Source organism: Pleurodeles waltl, chromosome 8 (assembly GCF_031143425.1).
Source record: "Pleurodeles waltl isolate 20211129_DDA chromosome 8, aPleWal1.hap1.20221129, whole genome shotgun sequence".
In the NCBI taxonomy this organism is placed as follows: Eukaryota; Metazoa; Chordata; class Amphibia; order Caudata; family Salamandridae; genus Pleurodeles; species Pleurodeles waltl.
This window is the reverse complement of record NC_090447.1, coordinates 622,537,961-622,556,369: the sequence shown is the minus strand read 5'-3', so window position 1 is coordinate 622,556,369 and position 18,409 is coordinate 622,537,961. Positions and strand designations below refer to the sequence as shown.

Genomic DNA, 18,409 nt, shown 5'->3' with positions numbered 1-18,409 from the left:
TTAAAAAGACAATATACAATACTGTACTTCAAGACTTCATTCTTAAGCTTTTGTTCAAAGGCGTCTTCTATGTTTTTCACTGCAAGTTCTCTACGCCGAAGAGCATCCTCAGCACTTCTTTTTTTTTCTTCATGAAGTTTTTCAGCACTGAAAAAATAAGCACGTTGAAGTTACTAATCCTTATGAGAACATGACAAGAATTCTACTAATTTGGTCCTCCTCAAAATGTTTTCAACTAGAGACTTTTAGTAGGTAAATTATTCAAGCACCATCAAAACAACTCACTTAGCAGTAAAACAAAAAGTTATGGAGTGTTTCCCTATTCCTTTAAGCATACAAATCTCACTATATTATTATTATATATATATATATATATATATATATATATATACACACACACACACACACACACACACACACACACAAATAGATATATATGTTTGTACGTGGTATTTGCATAGTCCGAAACTAGCCACAAGACTGCAGAGCAAGGCACAGAGTAAAAGGCAAGGATACAGTTAACAAGTGATTGAGGTAGATGTTTTGTGAATTGTTACAACATCAAGATGTAGTGTTCTCTGAAGAGGGCTGTCTTCAACTTTTTCCTGAATTGAAGGACAGGTGTGATGGTCCTGGGGAGACATGGGGATGAACTTAAGCTGCAGGTAGGTGATGGATAAGGTGGAAGTAATGTTTGAGGGGAAAGAGACTTTAAAGCAGAGTTGTGTTTGTTAGCATATTGCTGAATTTGTTGCTTTTTCCAGTGTGTAGAGTCCCACGGTATTTCACGTCGTGCAAAGGTAAAATAAATCTGACCAAGTATGCTTCTGTGTTTCTTTGCAATATTTGCAGCTGTGATGCGTTCCTCTTGTTATCTGTATTTTACTCTTAAATTCAGCACTTGGGGTTGTAAACAAATCCACCAAATGACATCTTGTCACAGAACAAGAGATTTTCCCTGGATCTCCCAAATAACCTGTTTGTATTGCTCAACTCCAAATTTTCTCTACAAAAAGACACCTAGAGGTGGGGGCACAGTGGTCTCAAAGGTGCACTAAAACCTGTGAGAGCAGTTTATCAAATAGAGGTAAAGGATTCAAGATAGGGAAGGGAGGTCAGGCCAGTCAGGGGTAGATGGAAACTGACGGGGTCAGAAGAAGAGGAATGTTTGGATGGGATATACAAATGAAAGCAAATGTGAAATTTCAGCCCTGTTTTCATTGTTATTTGCAAGAGAACAGTATGCTGGAGCTAGATTGTATGAAATGTGGAACAAGCAAATTTAGGACATCGCTGTGGGAGACTTGGTGTGCAGAAATCAAGAGCAGGTTATTAGACAAAGAAGAGCAAGGAGATTTAGGGTGATAACTGGCCAGTGATGTCAAGGTTGATGTGGGAAATGAGAGCATATGGGGTGATACGTAATGCAAGGGTGTATGGTAATAGTGGCTTGGATAGGGTGTTTTAGGCTTGGGGAAATTGACAAATAAGTGAGTTTATGTGGCTGAAGGTGTCAAAGGCTGGGCAAAGACCAAGAGGATTACGTTGGCACAGCCTGCTTAGTCTCATAGCGTATGGGAAAATACGAATGAAGACTTCTTGCAGGGCAATTTTATTTCTGCTCCACCTTTTGTTAAGAGGTATGCTTATGTATGTCTATAGGCATCATGTTGTGGCTTAGCACACCTTATAATCAATGGTTAGGGAATGTCTTGTCAGATAAAAGGTTTAGTGTTCTTGGACAAGAAATATTAATTGAACCAGCTGAAAAGCAGATTTGCCTTAAACATTACTCAAATTGTAATTACTCTTAGGGTCAACAACCCAATACTCTAATTGTAATTAATGTTAGGGTCAACAATCCGATTACAATTTAGTAGTCACGGGTGTCCTAAGGACAGCAAAAAGCTGGATGGTAAGGCACATCCTAAACCTAAACTCCTTGAAATATGAGATCCTGATAACTGCAGCTAAAATAAATGGTTTTGGCCTTAATCGATGTGAAATCTCCCCGTCCCATCTCACAAGGTCTGGAATCTGGGACACTTGTTTGATGCCACCTTGAACTTAACCATGTTGCTCCGACAGACAATTCATGCCTGTTTCACCTTCGCACCTTGAAATATATTTATTATTTTCTCCTTCCCTCACAGAACTGCAGTGGCCAATACTTTCATTCACTTGTGAATCATTTGTTATGATTCAATATACATTGGCCTCTCCTACAGAAACTTGCATACTCTCCCATTAATTCAAAATGCCTTGGCAAGACTGATCTCCAACATAAGAACATTTGATAGTGGGTCTTCCTATCTGAACCAACTACACTGGCTCACAGTTCCTAAACAAATAATGATTAAAGCTGCCTGTTTCCCATATAAGATCTTTTACAAAAGTAAATAACAATTTTCTTGACATATGTGTAAAATATATTGTAAATTGCCCAAGGAGATCTCAATTAGGTGCTCATATTTCCCATGCCGACATTTAAAGCCAAAAGCAAAGATGGAAGGACTTTTACAATGCATATAGCGGAGATATAGAACAGAATTACTTTGCTTCAGAAGAAAAAATGGACAACTTGAAACCTCTCTTTTTCCCGTTGACTAGTAAGAAAATAAGTTACTTACCTGTAACTGTATTTTCTTCTCCAGTATTGGATCTTTCATCGATTCACATGCGTGAATCAGAATAGTCAGCAGTATGTATATGTAACTAACAGTATTACCGAAAGGAAGCAGACGGTGGGAAAGAAGGAATTAGAGTTTGGCTCACCTTATTGGAATAGATGATGTAAAACAGCTTGCCCTCTGCAGCATCAGACTGGTCATCTGCGTCCAGACAGGGATGCTGGGTGAAGGTCTGTCTGCTGGACCATGTTGCCGCTCCGCAGAATTGGTACACCAGCAAACAGGGCCGTGAATGTGGACATGGCTATTGTAGAATGGGCCTTGACTCTCTGTGTCACTATCCTTTTTTTAAACTGCCAAACGCTACAAACAACTGGCCTGACTGCAAAATTGTTGAAGTCAGTGTAAATAGAACTTAATGCACCTTTTAACATCCAAGGTGTGGAGAGATTGTTCCACCATTGTTTGAGGGTTTGTAAAAAATTTCTTTAAAACAATGGGCTCTAAAGGTATTTTAGGTATGAATTTAGGGTTAGTTCTCAAAACAACACTGTCTTTCTTAAACTGTACAAAAGGGCTCTTTTTAAGTAAATGATTGCAGTTCACCATCCCTTCTAGCTGATGTAAGTGCTAGTAGTAATCCGGTCTTCCAAGTGAGATATTTTAAGTCTGATTTGTGGACTGGTTCAAATGGGGCTTTCATTAACTGGCTTAACACGTTATTGAGATGCTAAGCAGAAGGGGTTCCTTCACAGGAGGGAAAGCCCTGGAAAGCCCTTTAATGAACTGTTTGATGATCCTTGATGACCAAAGTGAGTGTGACTGGTCAGCTCTCCTACAGCGAGAAATTGATGCTGGATGTACCCTTATGGCTAGATGAGCAAGGGCAGATTTTGCTACATGTAAGATATATGCCAAAACCTGTTCAGGGGTTGAAAAGAATGGGTGTAAACAGTTTTGTTGTCACCAAACACAGAATCATTTCCACTTGAGCTTATATGTCTTCCTGGTGGAGTCTGCTCTTGCCTTACTGAGGATTTCTCTACAATCTGTGGGAATGTCTAGATTTTCGAACTCAGGAGTCAGGCCAGAAAATGTAGAGACGTCGGATTGGGGCACACTTTCCGGCCCTTGTTCGTTGTTAATGTCAGACTGGATGTTCGTTGGATGTGGGGTTGGGCCGAACGTAGAATCAGCCCTGTGTACCAGAACTGCCTGGGCCATTTCGGAGCAATGAGGATGAGCCAACATGGTTCTCTCTTCATTTTCCATACTATCCATGGGATTAAAGCAATCCGGGTAAAAGCGTATGCACGTATTTTTGGCCATCTTATTAAAAATTTGTTTCCCCCCATGATCCTTTCTGTTGATGCCAGCTTGTGTAGTACTGGCATTTGCGGTTGTTCCTTGTTGCAAGTAGGTCTAGTCGAGGTGTGCCAGGAGTGAAGATGTGTTGCAGGAGCTGATGGTCGAGCTCCCACTCGTGGCAAGTTGAAGTCAACCTGCTTAGTGTGTCTGCCAGCACATTTGACACCCCTGGCAAATGCTCTGCTCTTAGTGATATCTTGTTCTGTGTAGCCCACTTCCAAATTTCCTGTGCTTGTTGAGGCAGAGCTGTCAATCTTGTTCCTCCCTCTTTGTTTAAGTAGTGCATGATGGTGGTGGTGTCCTTTCTGATTAGTACGGATGAGACTGCAACTCTGGGAAGGAACGAGAAGAGGGCTATAGCCCTTAGTTCCAGACGATTTATGTGCAGTTTCTTTTCATTGGTGGACTATTTACTGCTGATTGAGAGATCCTGGAGATGAGCACCCCATCCTTGTAGGGTCGCGTCTGTCGCGATGACAAAGGGCTTTATTATGACCTTGACAGAGGGGTTTCCTCAATCACAAATGTGAAGGATATCTCGTCTGCCGTATTATGATCCCAATATATATTCTATGGGGATCGTTCTATGGCGGATGGGATAGCCGTCACATTTGAGATGGAGGAAAAGGCTCTGTTAAGGTTGTAATAAGGCCCAAAGTCTGCCACCTGTGATAGAACTGCCAATCCCCTTGATAAATTCTCTTTCAGAGCCCACCATTTTATGGATGAGATCATTATTGGGGTAATTTGAATGATATAATTGAAAGTTCCCTGAGCTTGCATCAACTGTTTGTTTAATTCTTCCTGCAATGGATGCATATGCAGTCTGCAATTTGGGATCAGAGGAATACAAGATAGCATTCTCAGGAGTGACTTATACAACCAAACTCAAACAGTCTCTTCTTTGGTGAGCTTTTGGGCCAATTGCTGGATCTTGTTCTGTCGTTCCAGAGAGACAGACTATTTGTCCATTTTGGTGTCTGGAACTGCGCTGAGGAAGGTTAGCCTTGTCTTCAGAGTGAAAGATGACTTTTATATGTTTGTTGTGAGACCCAGTTTCCTGAACAACAAGAGGCACAGGTTTGTATAGGATGTGGTGGCTGTGGCATTTTGAGACATTGGATCTTTGATTAACCAATCATCCAAGTATGGAAATACAGCTAAGTTGCCACAGGTGCAAGACATTTGGTTAATATACATGGGGCTGACTTTGATCCGAAAGGGAGAACCTTGAACTGGTAGTAGGTGCCGGCTATCTGGAATAGTTAGTACTTTCAATGTTTGGGATGAATGGGGAAATGGAAATATGTATCCTGGAGGTCGAGAGCTATCATAAGGTCCCCATGATTGAGAAGGTGTAAAATGTCTTCTAAGATGACCACCCAAAATAGCTGCTTTTTTAAATACTTGTTTAGCTTCCGAAGATCCAAGATCGAGTTCCGGTCTCCTGACTTTTTCCTCATGAGGAAGAAACAGTAGTAGAAACTGATTCCCTTCTGAGACTTCGGAACCTTCTCTATTGCCCTCAGAAACAATTCCATCAGTAGATGCTTTAGATGTGGAGGGGGTGGTCCTTTGGGTGGGACATTTGGTGGCTAGCTGACAAATTTGAGGGTATGTCTCAGAGCTATGAAATCCAGAATCCATTTGTCCGTTGTTATGAGAGACCATTGATGAATCAAGTGGGAAATACGAACCCCAAGATGTTTTGTCAGAGTGCAGGGAAATGCCAGCACCCGTGTAAGGTCTCGGTTTCCTAGCACTGTCTCGCTCTTTGGTGGGCTGCTTCCCTCTTGCTGGTAGTATGTAAGCTGCCGAAGGTGGTTGTCTGTACTGTTGTGCGTATTGAGAACGATATTGCCCTGGACAAGGCAGATACTGCTGCCCATGGGATTGAAATACTACTCCAGAGGAAAAAGCACCCCCGCCCCTGGCTCCTTGAAAGGGCTGCATCTTCATTTGGATCTGGCAGTATGCGTGTCAGTCTTGATGGCTTGGAGAGAGTCCTGTATATGTTTGCCGAAAAATGCTTCCTCATCATAACGCATGTCCAAGATTTTGCTCTGTTCTTCTAGTCTGAAGTATGTTGTTTTCAGCCAGGCCTGCTGCTAACTGCTGAAAGCCTGTTGAGGAGATATCAATAGCGCAGTCTATTATCTCCGCAGAGGCTCACTCTCCCTCATGGAGAATCTTTCTCTTTCTTCCTTAGATTCTTCTGGCAGAAGATCTATAATTTGGGACATATCCAACCACATTTGCCTGACTAATCTTCCTAGTATTGCTAGGGAATTAGCTGCTCGCACAGTCAGTGCTGCCTTGCTCGAAAAACATTTCCCAATAAAGACAAGGCAGCCTCCTTCTCTCTCTGGTGGTGTAGTGATAGGTGTGGAAGGGTTCTTCGGGCACCTTTGAGCCACTTGACTGATAACCGATTCTGGCTTGGGGTGACCAACTAGGCATGCTGGAGCACATCTGGTGCCTTATATTTTTTGTTCAGTCTAGGCAGGACTGCCGATTCAGTGGCTGGATTCTTCATAGTGTGAATGCCCTCTTGCCAGATGAAATCTACTATGGGTTTTGCCTTCACCGACTTCTTCGTGGGCTCCTTAAAGTTGTAAAGGAAGCAGTCTGCCTGCTTGGTATTCAGGGGTAATTGGAAGTGCTTCTCTGCTTGCTCCAGGATTTTATGAAAGGCACCTTTATCTTCTGGTGGCGAGTCAACTGGAGGTGCAAGAGGCGGAGATGGTGTGCGTATTATATAATCATCCCACTAGTAGTGGTTAAAGCCTAATCCTTTGTCTCTCCTTCTAAATTGTGATGGCCATCTGCTGGTGGTTCTGCCAAAGGTAGTATTGACAAGGGAGGCACTGATAGAGGCAGTGTGGTAGGACGAGTTAGTGGAGTTTGACATGGAGACCTTATAGGTGTTTGAAGATGTAGCAAGTTCTGGAAAACGTGTGGTTTGGATATTAACCCTTGTGGCATCTGAACTGTTTGCTCTTGAGGACCTTGTGGAGAGTAGACAGGGTTTTGTTCTTGTGTCTGCTCACACGTTTTGATAGTAATAGTCATCATTTTTGTCCTTATCTTGATATTTAACATGTAATACTGAGGGGCTATGAGCCACTCCAAAGAGGCCTTCATCATCTGATTCCTCATCTAGCAGATGAGCTGGTGAGAATGGATTTTGCTAGGCGACATGTGTGCAGGAAGAATGACTTCCATGGCAGATGTTCCAGAAAGTGACAGGATTAAAGTAGGCACTAAAGACGCCTTTGTTGTCTCCATTGTCGGTGACTCAGTTGATTTTGTCATCATCAATGGTTTCTTTGGTGTTTTATTTACAGGCATTTTCATGTAGGAAACAGTCATTGACAAGTGTCTCGTTGACGATGTGGTCGTCAGTGATGTTCTTGTCAATGGGACTGTAGTCAACGGTGTCTCTGTCGAAGATGCTGTCATCGACGGCAATCGTGCTACCATTGACAGTTTGTTCATCACTGAGTCAGTTGACAGTGGTGGCTTTGTCTTTGTTGAGGTCATCGACAATATGTTAGGTGGCTGCGTTGGCGGTGGCGTCAATGTTAATTTGCAGGATATTATGGTTGTCAACCCTAATTGAGACGATTAAATTATCATTGACGACGCAGCTGTTGTAAATGTCGACGTCATGGTGGTAGATGTCATTGACAACACTGTTGTAGCAAATGAAGAAGCGTTTAATTTTTTACCAGAAACAGTCTCTTTTGATAAAAGAAGCGATTTTGGAGGTTTTCTCAGAGAAACGTCCTTCAGAACAGCTGCTGTAAGTTCTGAAACAAACCTTAAAGGAATCTTTTATTTCCTTCGGTAAATTCTCCTAACAGATTTGAAGATGGTGAGACTTTTAAAAGGCCTTACTAGCTTGTTCTGAAGGTTTGTATTCCTGTGATCTGTCTCTCTAGTGGGAGTTTTCAGTTTTTGAAAGTCATCACTCTTTTCTTCAGAAATTGGGTGTTCCCTTGAGTTAAGTCTCTGCAACCACAAGAGTAGTCTTCCCTCCCTGTCCTTCAGGGCTTTCTGTGAAAAAGTGGCAGATCTTACAGTCTTTGACTTTGTGCTCTGATGAGAGAGAGTAAATATACTTTGTGTGAGGGTCCTCTGAGTGCGATCTCTTTTTGCCACAGGTCTTACATGGCTTAAATAAACCCCTGTTTTGGATATTCTGACATGGTCAGAGAATTCTAGGCTGATATAAGATGAAAAATGTATCTGACCTGAGAGGAATCTTTGTGAAGTAACTGTTTTGCAGAGCTCAGGAAGTCTACCATCACACGAATGTGGTAGAAAATGAGAGAATCTGGAGCCTCTGTGGTGAGGTTCTAAAGGGTGCTGTTGCCTGATTGGATGGACTTTAGGTCATTTCTAATGATACTAATAAGCTGCAAAAGTTAATGTCTCTAATACCGACTTCTACGCAGACTGTACTTTACTGCTTTCTAAGTTACTGTGGGACTCCCACTTCTATAACGGGGAATGATTAAAGCATGTAAATCTATGAAAGATCAAATACTGGAGAACTGGGTTCTTCCCACAGCCTAATGTAGTTATTAAATATTTATAAAGCTTAGGACCACGAGGTTCCTTGAGGAAGTGTGTTGCACTTTATAAAAAACAAATACCAGAATAACAAAAAAAACTGAAGGATTTTAAATCTTTTTATAACAAAATTATATCCTCGTTTTTCATTGCTATTTTTCACATTACCAGAGTCTGCTTTAGCATTGGTTACCCCATCCCATGATCATCTTCTTCACGGATTCCCTCACTAACACCCTCCAGTGGTGGCCCACATCTCTCCTTCACCTCTCTCTCACATTTATATATTGTGTAATGCTACTTATCCCAATGTAGTGTCAAAGTGTTTTTCATGACAAACATTATGCCAAGACAATGAGTCTTACAAGTGTGAAAATCAACGTATAAGAAATGTTACATAAGACGATAAGGACTACAAAGTGTAGAATCACGTTCTATGTCGGATTTACTACGTTTTCACACAGCACAGCATGGAAAGTTGTGCGTTGATTTGCATGAAAACGAGAGAGAACAAAAGTACTACAGTTACTAATATGTGGAGTGCTGTTACTCTCTCCTCTCCTGCAGGTGCACCTTAGGCTGTCTTGTGCCAATTCACACACCTTTGCACCCTAGTGCAAGGATGTGTGAATGTGTGATGTCAAGCATAGGTTTATACTGGAAGGGTATTCTTCCAGCATAAAATTCTATGCTTTGACAAAATTTTAACACTTGACCACTTTGCATGAGTGCTGTGTAGTTCAGCACACATGCAAAATTGAAAAGGTTTGCAGAAAAATATTTTCTCCAACTTTATGCCTGCCTCAAGACATTTAATTTTATGATGCAAATCCCTTCCTACCAAAGTTAGTAGATCGGGATTACCATCAACATCCATGGGTGAGAGCATAGGAATGTCCATGAACTACCCATGGTACACCTTCTTGAAGCGAAGTATCACACAATGCTACTTTGTGTTACTTTAAGGCAACTTTCCAACACTATTCAGCATTTACACTGGAAAGTAAACCCATCACTTATGTAATGCAAACTAGGCAGAAAGTGTTAGCAAATCACCCCATTCAGGATTTGAAATGTAACACAATGATTGGGGATGTCATACTAACAGAACTGCATTGCTTCCCAAAGGAACCCATTTCAGCAACCTTCAGAAAATGAAAGATTGAGGAAAAAACAATAACGTTCTAAACCTATGTCTTGCAATTTGCATGCAGCACTTTGATGCAAGTGCATAGCTCAATGTGTGTCACATTAGACGAACTGTAAATTATAAACTCCAAAAAACAAAGGGATTTCTGAGACAAAAGCAGCAACCCACTGATCTATACAAAATGCAAATCTGTGATTGGCATGCTACATTCCGTGCATTGCAGTGGGAACATAAACCCTCTATGAAATGTTATCATGAGTCTAAACTGTGACGGGCAAATCACGGATCTCTCCATCAAGTGCTTTAACCACCAGAGTTATCAAGCCATTTTTATTTTCCTCTGAAGACGCTGGGCTCACAAAGATATCTGCAGACTGCTCTTATCTCGCCTAGGCATGTCATGCAAAGGTCGCTCCCTCAAGCTTGACGCCTGTTGAGGCGGCACCAGTCGCACCACCCTAAAGCAGAGACTGCTTATTATTTGCACAAATAATTGCCAGTGTTATCTGAATGCTTTTTATTCTGATTCATCAAATGATGCTAAGAGGAGGGTTTAACATTTCTATTAGATATTGATAATATGATGATAAATATTGTTGTACCATTTTTGGAGTGCACACAGTGATGCAAAGTTACTGGGTCTGAATTTCCTTGCTTATTTGCTGCAGTCTACGATTGGTAATATAATGTCTTGTTCAAATATATGTGCGTTCATGGAAGTGGGTAAAGAGAACGCTTGTCAGTTATCCTTACCTATCATTAAATTATTTGTCGTATGGCATTGTCCAGTCCTCCTACTGTTCTGAGCCAACAAATCTAATGGTGGTGTGCCCCATCCCCTTAAACAGGGTTATTAGGGTCTAAGGTCACAACGGCGGCAAGATGAAGGGATCAGTTTAATCTCTTCTTCACCTCAGGAGTGGAGTAAAGCAGGGATGCTTCCAGGCCCACATTCCTTTTTCGCACTTAAGCTGGAGCCGCAAATGTACTCTATATAAATGGAAATGGGGAATGGAGTCGGACCACAGTTGTGAAGATATGATATGTTTCTATGCCCATGATATGTTCCAGATCTGTGGATCGGGTACGTGAACTAAAAAAAATATTTGATAAATATCCAGGATTCCTAGTTATATCAATTATTTTCTGGCTCACGACCTGGGAACCCCGGAGGGATATGTATTGCCCATTTCGCACATGTACATAGGTTCTCAGTGATGTAGGAATCTATGTAAATGTAAGTAAATTTCTCAAAGGGAATCTTTAAACTATCCTCCACAGTTTAGGGGTGAAGTATTTTACTGGAGGTCACACTCTGTCTTTTCTTGGGAACAGCAGCACCATATAAAATGAAAACCCTTCACAGGTCTAATAATACCTGAATGATATTTTCGGAGACTGGACAAGGCATTAAGGGAATGGTTATGGGATGGAGGCACTGTCTGCCTCGCTCTGAACGTTTTATCTGGGGACATACTGTGGAGGCATCAAACTCCCAGATATTTGTAAATGCTACTAGACAGCCAGAAGCTAATGGTAAACTGTTAGGCATTTAGTGTTGCTGGCCAGGAATGCCGTGATGGTGAGAGGATATCCTAGAGTTACTCATAGAATTCTACGCGTTGGCAAGGTTTAACACTTGACCACTTTCTATGTGTGCTGTATTGTGCAGCACACATGCAAACTTGGAAAGGTTTGCAGAAAATACATATTTTCTCCAATTTGATGCCTGCCTCGAGGAGCTTTAATTTTTCTATTTAAATCCGTTTCTACCAAAGTTAGTAGATGGGGTTTACCATCAACATCCCTGTGTGAATGCATTGAAATGCCCACAAACTACTCATGGTACGCCTTCCTGAAGCAAAGTACCACACAGTGCTACTTTGTGATACTTTAGGACAGCTTTCCAACACAATTCAGCATTTGCACTGGAAAGTAAACCCCATCATGCTTGTGATGCAAACCAGGCACAAAGTGTAACCAAATCACCCCATTCAGGATTTGAAATGTAACACTGTGAGAAAGTAGCCTCTTTCTAGCATGGTTACCCCCATATTTGTCAGTGTTTGTCAGTGTGTTTTAACTGTGTCACTGGGATCCTGCTAGCCAGGACCCCAGTACTCATGGTTTGTGGCCTACTTGTCAGTCTGTTTCACAGTTTTTATCAATATGTTGAACTGTGTCACTGGAGTCCTGCTAACCAGAACTTCAGTGCTTATGCTCTCTCTGGTTCCAAATTTGTACTTGCATTCTGGTAACCCAGTATTTCACTCCAAATTGGCATAAGTCCCAGGTATATGGTACCTAGGGCATTGGGGTTTCAGGGGATCCTTATGGGATGCAGCATTTCTTTTGCCACCCATAAGGAGCCCATACAAAGGCTTCTACAGGACTGCCATTGCAGCCTGTGTGAAATAGTGCATGTACTTTTTCACAGCCATTTTCACTTCACCATGTCACTTACAAGTCACCTATATGTCAGGCCTTTAGACCCTGAAGGCTGGGTGCAAAGTACCTGTATTTGAGGACACCCCTGCACTAGAAGAGGTGCCCCCATGCTGGCCAGGCCCATTTTCCTGGACTTCGTGAGTGCAGGGATACCATTTTAAGTGTGCACTGTACATAGGTCAACACCTATGTACTGCTTCACAATGGTAACTCCACATATGGCCATGTAAGGTTTGTTACAACTGGGAATTGTACCCCAATACTGATTTCAGTATTGGTTGCACAATCCCATGCACTCTGGGGGCTAAACAGTGGACCTCCATTACTGCCATACCAGTCATCTGAGGTTTTCACTGCAGCCCCAGCTGATATCACCTCACAGACAGGCTTCTGCCCTTCTGGGGCTTGAGCAGCTTAATCGCAGGAAGGCAGAACAATGCAATTCCTTTAGGAGAGGGGAGTTACACCCGCTACCCTTTGGAAATAGGTGTTCCAGGCTTGGGAGGGGTATCCTCCCAGAGCCTCTGGAAATGCCTTGAGGGGCACAGATGGTGCCCTCCTTGCATAATCCAGTCTACACCAGTTTAGGGAACCCCAGTCCCTGCTCTGGCGCGCAACTGAACAAAAGAAAGAGGAGTGACCACTCCCCTGTCCATCACCACCCCAAGGGTGGTGACCAGAGCTCCTCCAGAGTGTCCCTGGGTTTTACCATCTTGGATTCCAAGGTGGTGGGGCACTCCGGGAGCATCTGAGTGGCCAGTGCCAGCAGGTGACGTTAGAGACCCCTCCTGATAGGTGCTTACCTGGTTAGGTGACCAATCCCCCTCTCAGGGCTATTTAGGGTCTCTCCTCTGGGTGTTTCTTCAGATTTAGATTGCAAGACTCCAGCAGGAATCCTCTGCATCCTTTACTTCATCTTCTACCGACGGATCAACCGCTGACTGCTCCAGGAACTCTACAAAACTGCAACAAAGAAGCAAACACGACTTCAGCAACATAGAAGCAAACACGACTTCAGCAACATTGTATCTTCAGCTCCTGCCAGCAACGGAAACAGTTTCCAGGCTGTGCATCCTCCGAGGACTGCCTGTCTTCAGCCTGCACCAGAAGAAGCGAAGGAATCTCCCATGGAGTGACGGAGTCACTTTCCTGCTTCAGCAAGCACTTCTCTGCAGCGACAACCGGCAGCTTGGGTCCCCTCTCTAGAAGACAGGCATGGATCCAGCGACACGGGTGGTGGACTAAAGTGACGCGGACAGTTCCAACGTCTAGCTGTCCAAAGTTGGTAGAGGTAAAAGCTTGCCTCCCCACGCAAGACAGTACCCCCGTGCACCGCATGACTTGCAGTAGCCAAGGCTTGTGTGCGTCCTTCCAAGAAGTTCTGTGTGTACAGCACAGCTTAGGCCCCCAGCACTCCATCCTGCGACGCACAGCTTCCCGAGTGGTTCTCCGGCAGCATGGGAATCCTTTGTGTCGTACTACATAGGCCTCCATTTGCACCTCCTTTGTCCCCATGCTGTGGGACTCCTGCACGTGCTACCTGGTCTTCTGAGGGCCCCATCGAGTTACTGAGAGTCTCCTGGATAGATGCCATCAGGTCCCTCCTGGTCCCAGGCAGCGCCATTTTCCACCAACCGCATGTATTGCGTGAGTAAAGGCTTGTGGGCGGAATCCAGCGACACAAACCAGACTGCATTCATCTATCTGGTGTGGGACATCTTCTGCACCAACCAGGAACCCGCATTCGTCTTCTCTGGTGAAATACTGACTTTGTCTTCTCACCGGTGGTTCTTCTTTTGCACCTTCATCCTGGTTAGCAGGGGCTCCAGTTCTCCATGGACTCTTCATCGGTTCTTGGACTTGGTCCCCTTCTTCCATAGGTCTTAAGGTCCAGGAATCCATTGTTGGTGTCTTGCAGTCTCTTCTGGTTCTTGCATTATCTTTTATCATGACTTCTAGTGCGTTTTAGGAAACTTGCTGTGTTTTACTTCTGCTTTCCTGGGCTCTGGGGTGGCGTATTTTATTTACCTTTGGTATTTTCGTACATTCCCAGTGCCCTCTACACAGTACACTACACTTGCATAGGTGGGAAACTGACTTTCGCATTCCACTATTTTAGTATATGGTTTGTGTTCCTCCTAGGCCCATTGCACCGTTGCAACCTATTGTGATTTTCACTGTTGCCACTATTTTCTGACTATTTACTTACCTGTTTTTGGTTACTAGTGTACATATTGTGTAATTTACTTACCTCCTAAGGGAGCATAGTCTCCAAAGTATTTTTGGCATTGTGTCACTAAAATAAAGTACCTTTATTTTTGGTAACACTGAGTACTGACTTTCATGTGTGTAAATACTGTGCGACTACAGTGGTAATGCAAGAGCTTTGCATGTCTCCTAGTTCAGCTTTAGCTGCTTTGCCTACAGCTACCTCTAGACAGCCTGGCTTCTAGACACTGACTACATTTCACTAATAGGGGATAACTGGACCTGGTATAAGGTGTAAGTACATTTGGTACCCACTACAAACCAGGCCAGGCTCCTACAAACACCATTATTGGGGGTGTCATACTAACAAAATAGTATTACTGCCCAAAGGAACTATTTCAGCAACCTTAGAAAATGAAAGATTGAGGAAAAAAACAATACGTTTTAAATCTATGCCTTGCAATTTGCACACAGCATTCTGATGCAAGTGCATAGCGCAATGTGCTATATTAGACGGGCTGTAAATTATGAACTACAAGCAACAAAGGGATTTCTGTGACACAAGCAGTAATCCAATGATCTATCTATACAAAATACAAATCTGTGATCTGCATATTACATGTTGTGCTTTGCAGTGGGAACATAAACCATCTATGGAATTTTATCATGAGTCAAAACTATGACAGGAAAAATCACGGATCTCAAACTATCAACCCACAGTTTAGGGGTGATGTATTGCACTGGCGGTCACACTCTGTCTTTCTTGGGAACCTCAACAATATATAAAATTAAAGCCCTCCACAGGTCTACTAATACCTGAATGTTATTTTTGGAGAATGGACAAGGCATTAAGGGAACGGTTATTGAATGGAGGCACGGTCTGACTCTCTCTGAGCTTTTTATCTGGGGACATACAGTGGGGGCATCCAACTCCCAGGTATTTGTAAATGCTGCTAGGCAGTCAGCCGTGTTAGTAGTTTTATGGGTTTGTGAATGAGTATGTGAGTTGCTGTATGTTGATGTACAAGAGTTTGTATGGGGCTATAAGTGGGTGTATGAGTGGTTCCTTGTATGATGTAATCAGTGATGTCATTTGAGATGTCATCAGTGATGTCACTGACCATGTCATGAGTGATGTAACGTGAGGTCATGGCAGTGCATTATGGGGGTGCAAGTTCTAGTTAACTGAGGTAACTAACTGCTGAATTTCTATGGTTTTGTATGTGTGGATTGTGAGCCCAACTATAATGTGACTTTAACTTTTTTTTTTTTTTTTAATCAATATCTATGTTTTTTTTTAATCCTATTTCCCAACTATAAACATCCCTGTAACCTTTGTTTTTTATCAGTGAAAAAATAATATATATACCAAAATCAGACTCTCCAATCCAAGAGATGCAAGGTGAATGTTTAATGTGTTGGCTTCACCAATATGTTTCGGCCGTGGGTGATTATATATATATATATATATATATATATATAAACCTACTGGTAGTCATGAACAAGGCTATGGCAGAAATGTGTTGGTGAATCCAACACATTAAATATTCACCTTGCATGCCGCATATTGGTGTCCATGTCGTCTCTTGTATTGAAGAGTCTGGTTTTGGTGTATTTTGGGTTACCGGAGCCCCACACGGACTGCCACACTAGTGGCCCCCGAACCGGAACTTTGGATTTATTGATATATATATATATATATATAAATAAAGCCTAGTGGTGGTCGCCACTAGCTAGTTATAGTCTTTGGCACTGTTTGACAAATCTTCACGAAACTTTCAAAAAGATGTGTGCCAGTGATTCTTGTTGCGCACAGGAAGTTTTGGGGTGATCTATCAAGCGGGGTTAAGAAAGGGGGGAGGGGGTAAAAACATTTGTTTGCCATCCCAATTCCTATAGGAGTTTTGAACAAGACTACAGTCCACTCAGACCCTCACGCACCCACTCGCACACTCAAGCACCCACTCACAGACCACCACAGAGACATTCACAGACCCACTAAGACACTATTGAACCCACTCACAGACTCACTCAGATTCAAATGCACCCACTCACAGAGACACTAACACACATGGACCCACTCACAGAGACACTAACACACATGTCTCAGTGGGCTCATGGGCCCACTGAGACACTATCGAACCCACAAACAGAGCCAATGAGACAATGATGCAGCCACTCACAGACCCACTGAGACACTGACACACAGACACATTAAGAACTATTGAACCTACTCACAGACTGAATCAGACACTGATGCCCCCACTCAGACCACCTGATGCACACACAGACCCACAGAGACACTGACACACCAACTCACAGACCTACTCAGATGATATTAAACCCATTCACAGACACAGACAGACACTCTTACTCAGTCATAGAGACACACATCTACTCACAGACCCAACCCAGACACTGTCTCAGCCATTCAGACACTGGTGCACCCACATACAGACCCACTCAGACACTCATGTACCCACTCACGCACCCACTCACAGACACTGATGCACCCACTCTCACACCCAGACACTCTAGCAGACACTCTCATACCCAGATATACTCCCTCACACCTATTCTCACACTCAGAGAGACAGGCTGCAGCCAATTCCCACCACGCACAACCAAAGGCTGTGAGCAGTATGGGGTTGGAAGGTTAGGGGGATTGGTTGCAGCGTCTGGCCACAAGCCAGGCCCTGGGGCCAAACCTCGCTGTGCACGTATTAAGCTGTGGGTGGCATGCGTTTCGGTGGTTATAGGGATGGGTCACAGGGCCTGGCCACATGCCAGGCCCTGCGGCCAACCCTGCTGCGCACAGTTGAAAGCTGGGGCCTGCAACCAACCCCAAAATAGGGGTTGGTTGCAGTCCCTGTGGCCAACCCCTGCTGCACATGGCTGAAGAACTGTTGCAGTGCGAGGTTGGGTTGTGAAAGGAGTTGGTTACAGCAGTGGTGGGACTAAAGTATAATGAAAATTACTCTATGTTAAAAAACAAACCAGGAAATTCACTGAAAATATCAAAGGTTACAGGGATGTTATAGTTAGGAAATTGATTTTTTTTTTAAACATAGAAATTCACGTAAAAAACAAAGGTTACAGACTTTATAGTTAGGCTCCCATTTTAAATGTGCAAATCCATAGAAATTCACCTTTTATAGTTCGAGTCATCTCAAGTAACAATGACTCGTGCCCTAAGGTAACTATAACTCACACGACTGAAATGCACAGCTAATTCACCCACAAATTACAGCACTCCTGACACCTTTGTTAACATCATTGATAATATCAAAGTAACATTTGCAATAACAGTTTTGACAAAAAAAAACTGTCCATGGAGGGGGTGTGAGTTATAGTTACCGTAGGGCACAAGTTATACTTAATTGAGATAATGCTAGCAGGTGAATTTCTATGGTTGTGAAGGTTTAAAATGTGTGCCTAACTATAACGTCCCTTAAACGTTAGTTTTTTCTGTGACATATGTATATTACCTACTGGCAGTTGCCAGTATGTAGTTATAGTTAAGACCTAGTTTCCATAGAAAAAGTGTCTTTTGACTTGCCTGTATCCTTAGCGCCGGTTGACGAATCTTCACAAACGTTTCCAAAAAAAAAGTGTGCAGAAGAATCTTGTGCCTGGGAAGTTTTGGGGTGATCCGTCAAGCAGGGGACGAGAAAACAGGGTGGTGGAGGGGCAGCAGGGGTGTTAAAAAAGTACACTTCCCATGTTAATTCCCATAGGAGCTTTGAACAAGACTACAGCCCGAACTGCTGAACGGATTTATACCAACTTTGGCAGAAAGGTAGCTTTCGGAACAAAGATTATGCTTTTTGTTGTTTGCTGAAAATCCATTCAGTACTTTGGTAAATATTAAAGTAAAAACAAATGTGTTTATCTAGAGGCGCAGATCCTCCTGATCCGCCTTGGATCCAGAGGAAAAGCAAGGCCCGATTGGTTGGACACAAACAGACAAAAACGTTTTGGCTGCCATTTTGTTTCTAACATTGTCTGGGGGTGGGGAAAAAAACAG

General features: G+C 43.0%; 1 protein-coding gene across 3 annotated transcripts in view; it reads right to left on the bottom strand.

The window, feature by feature from the left end:
• OFD1 (OFD1 centriole and centriolar satellite protein) overlaps nt 1-18,409 on the bottom strand; it is a 486,789-nt gene that overhangs the window by 362,642 nt on the left and 105,738 nt on the right. For all 3 annotated transcript variants that reach the window (XM_069204717.1, XM_069204715.1, XM_069204716.1), the window contains exon 10: nt 28-147. In XM_069204717.1, coding sequence (XP_069060818.1) covers nt 28-147 — 120 coding nt within the window. The remainder of the gene's footprint in view (nt 1-27; nt 148-18,409) is intronic.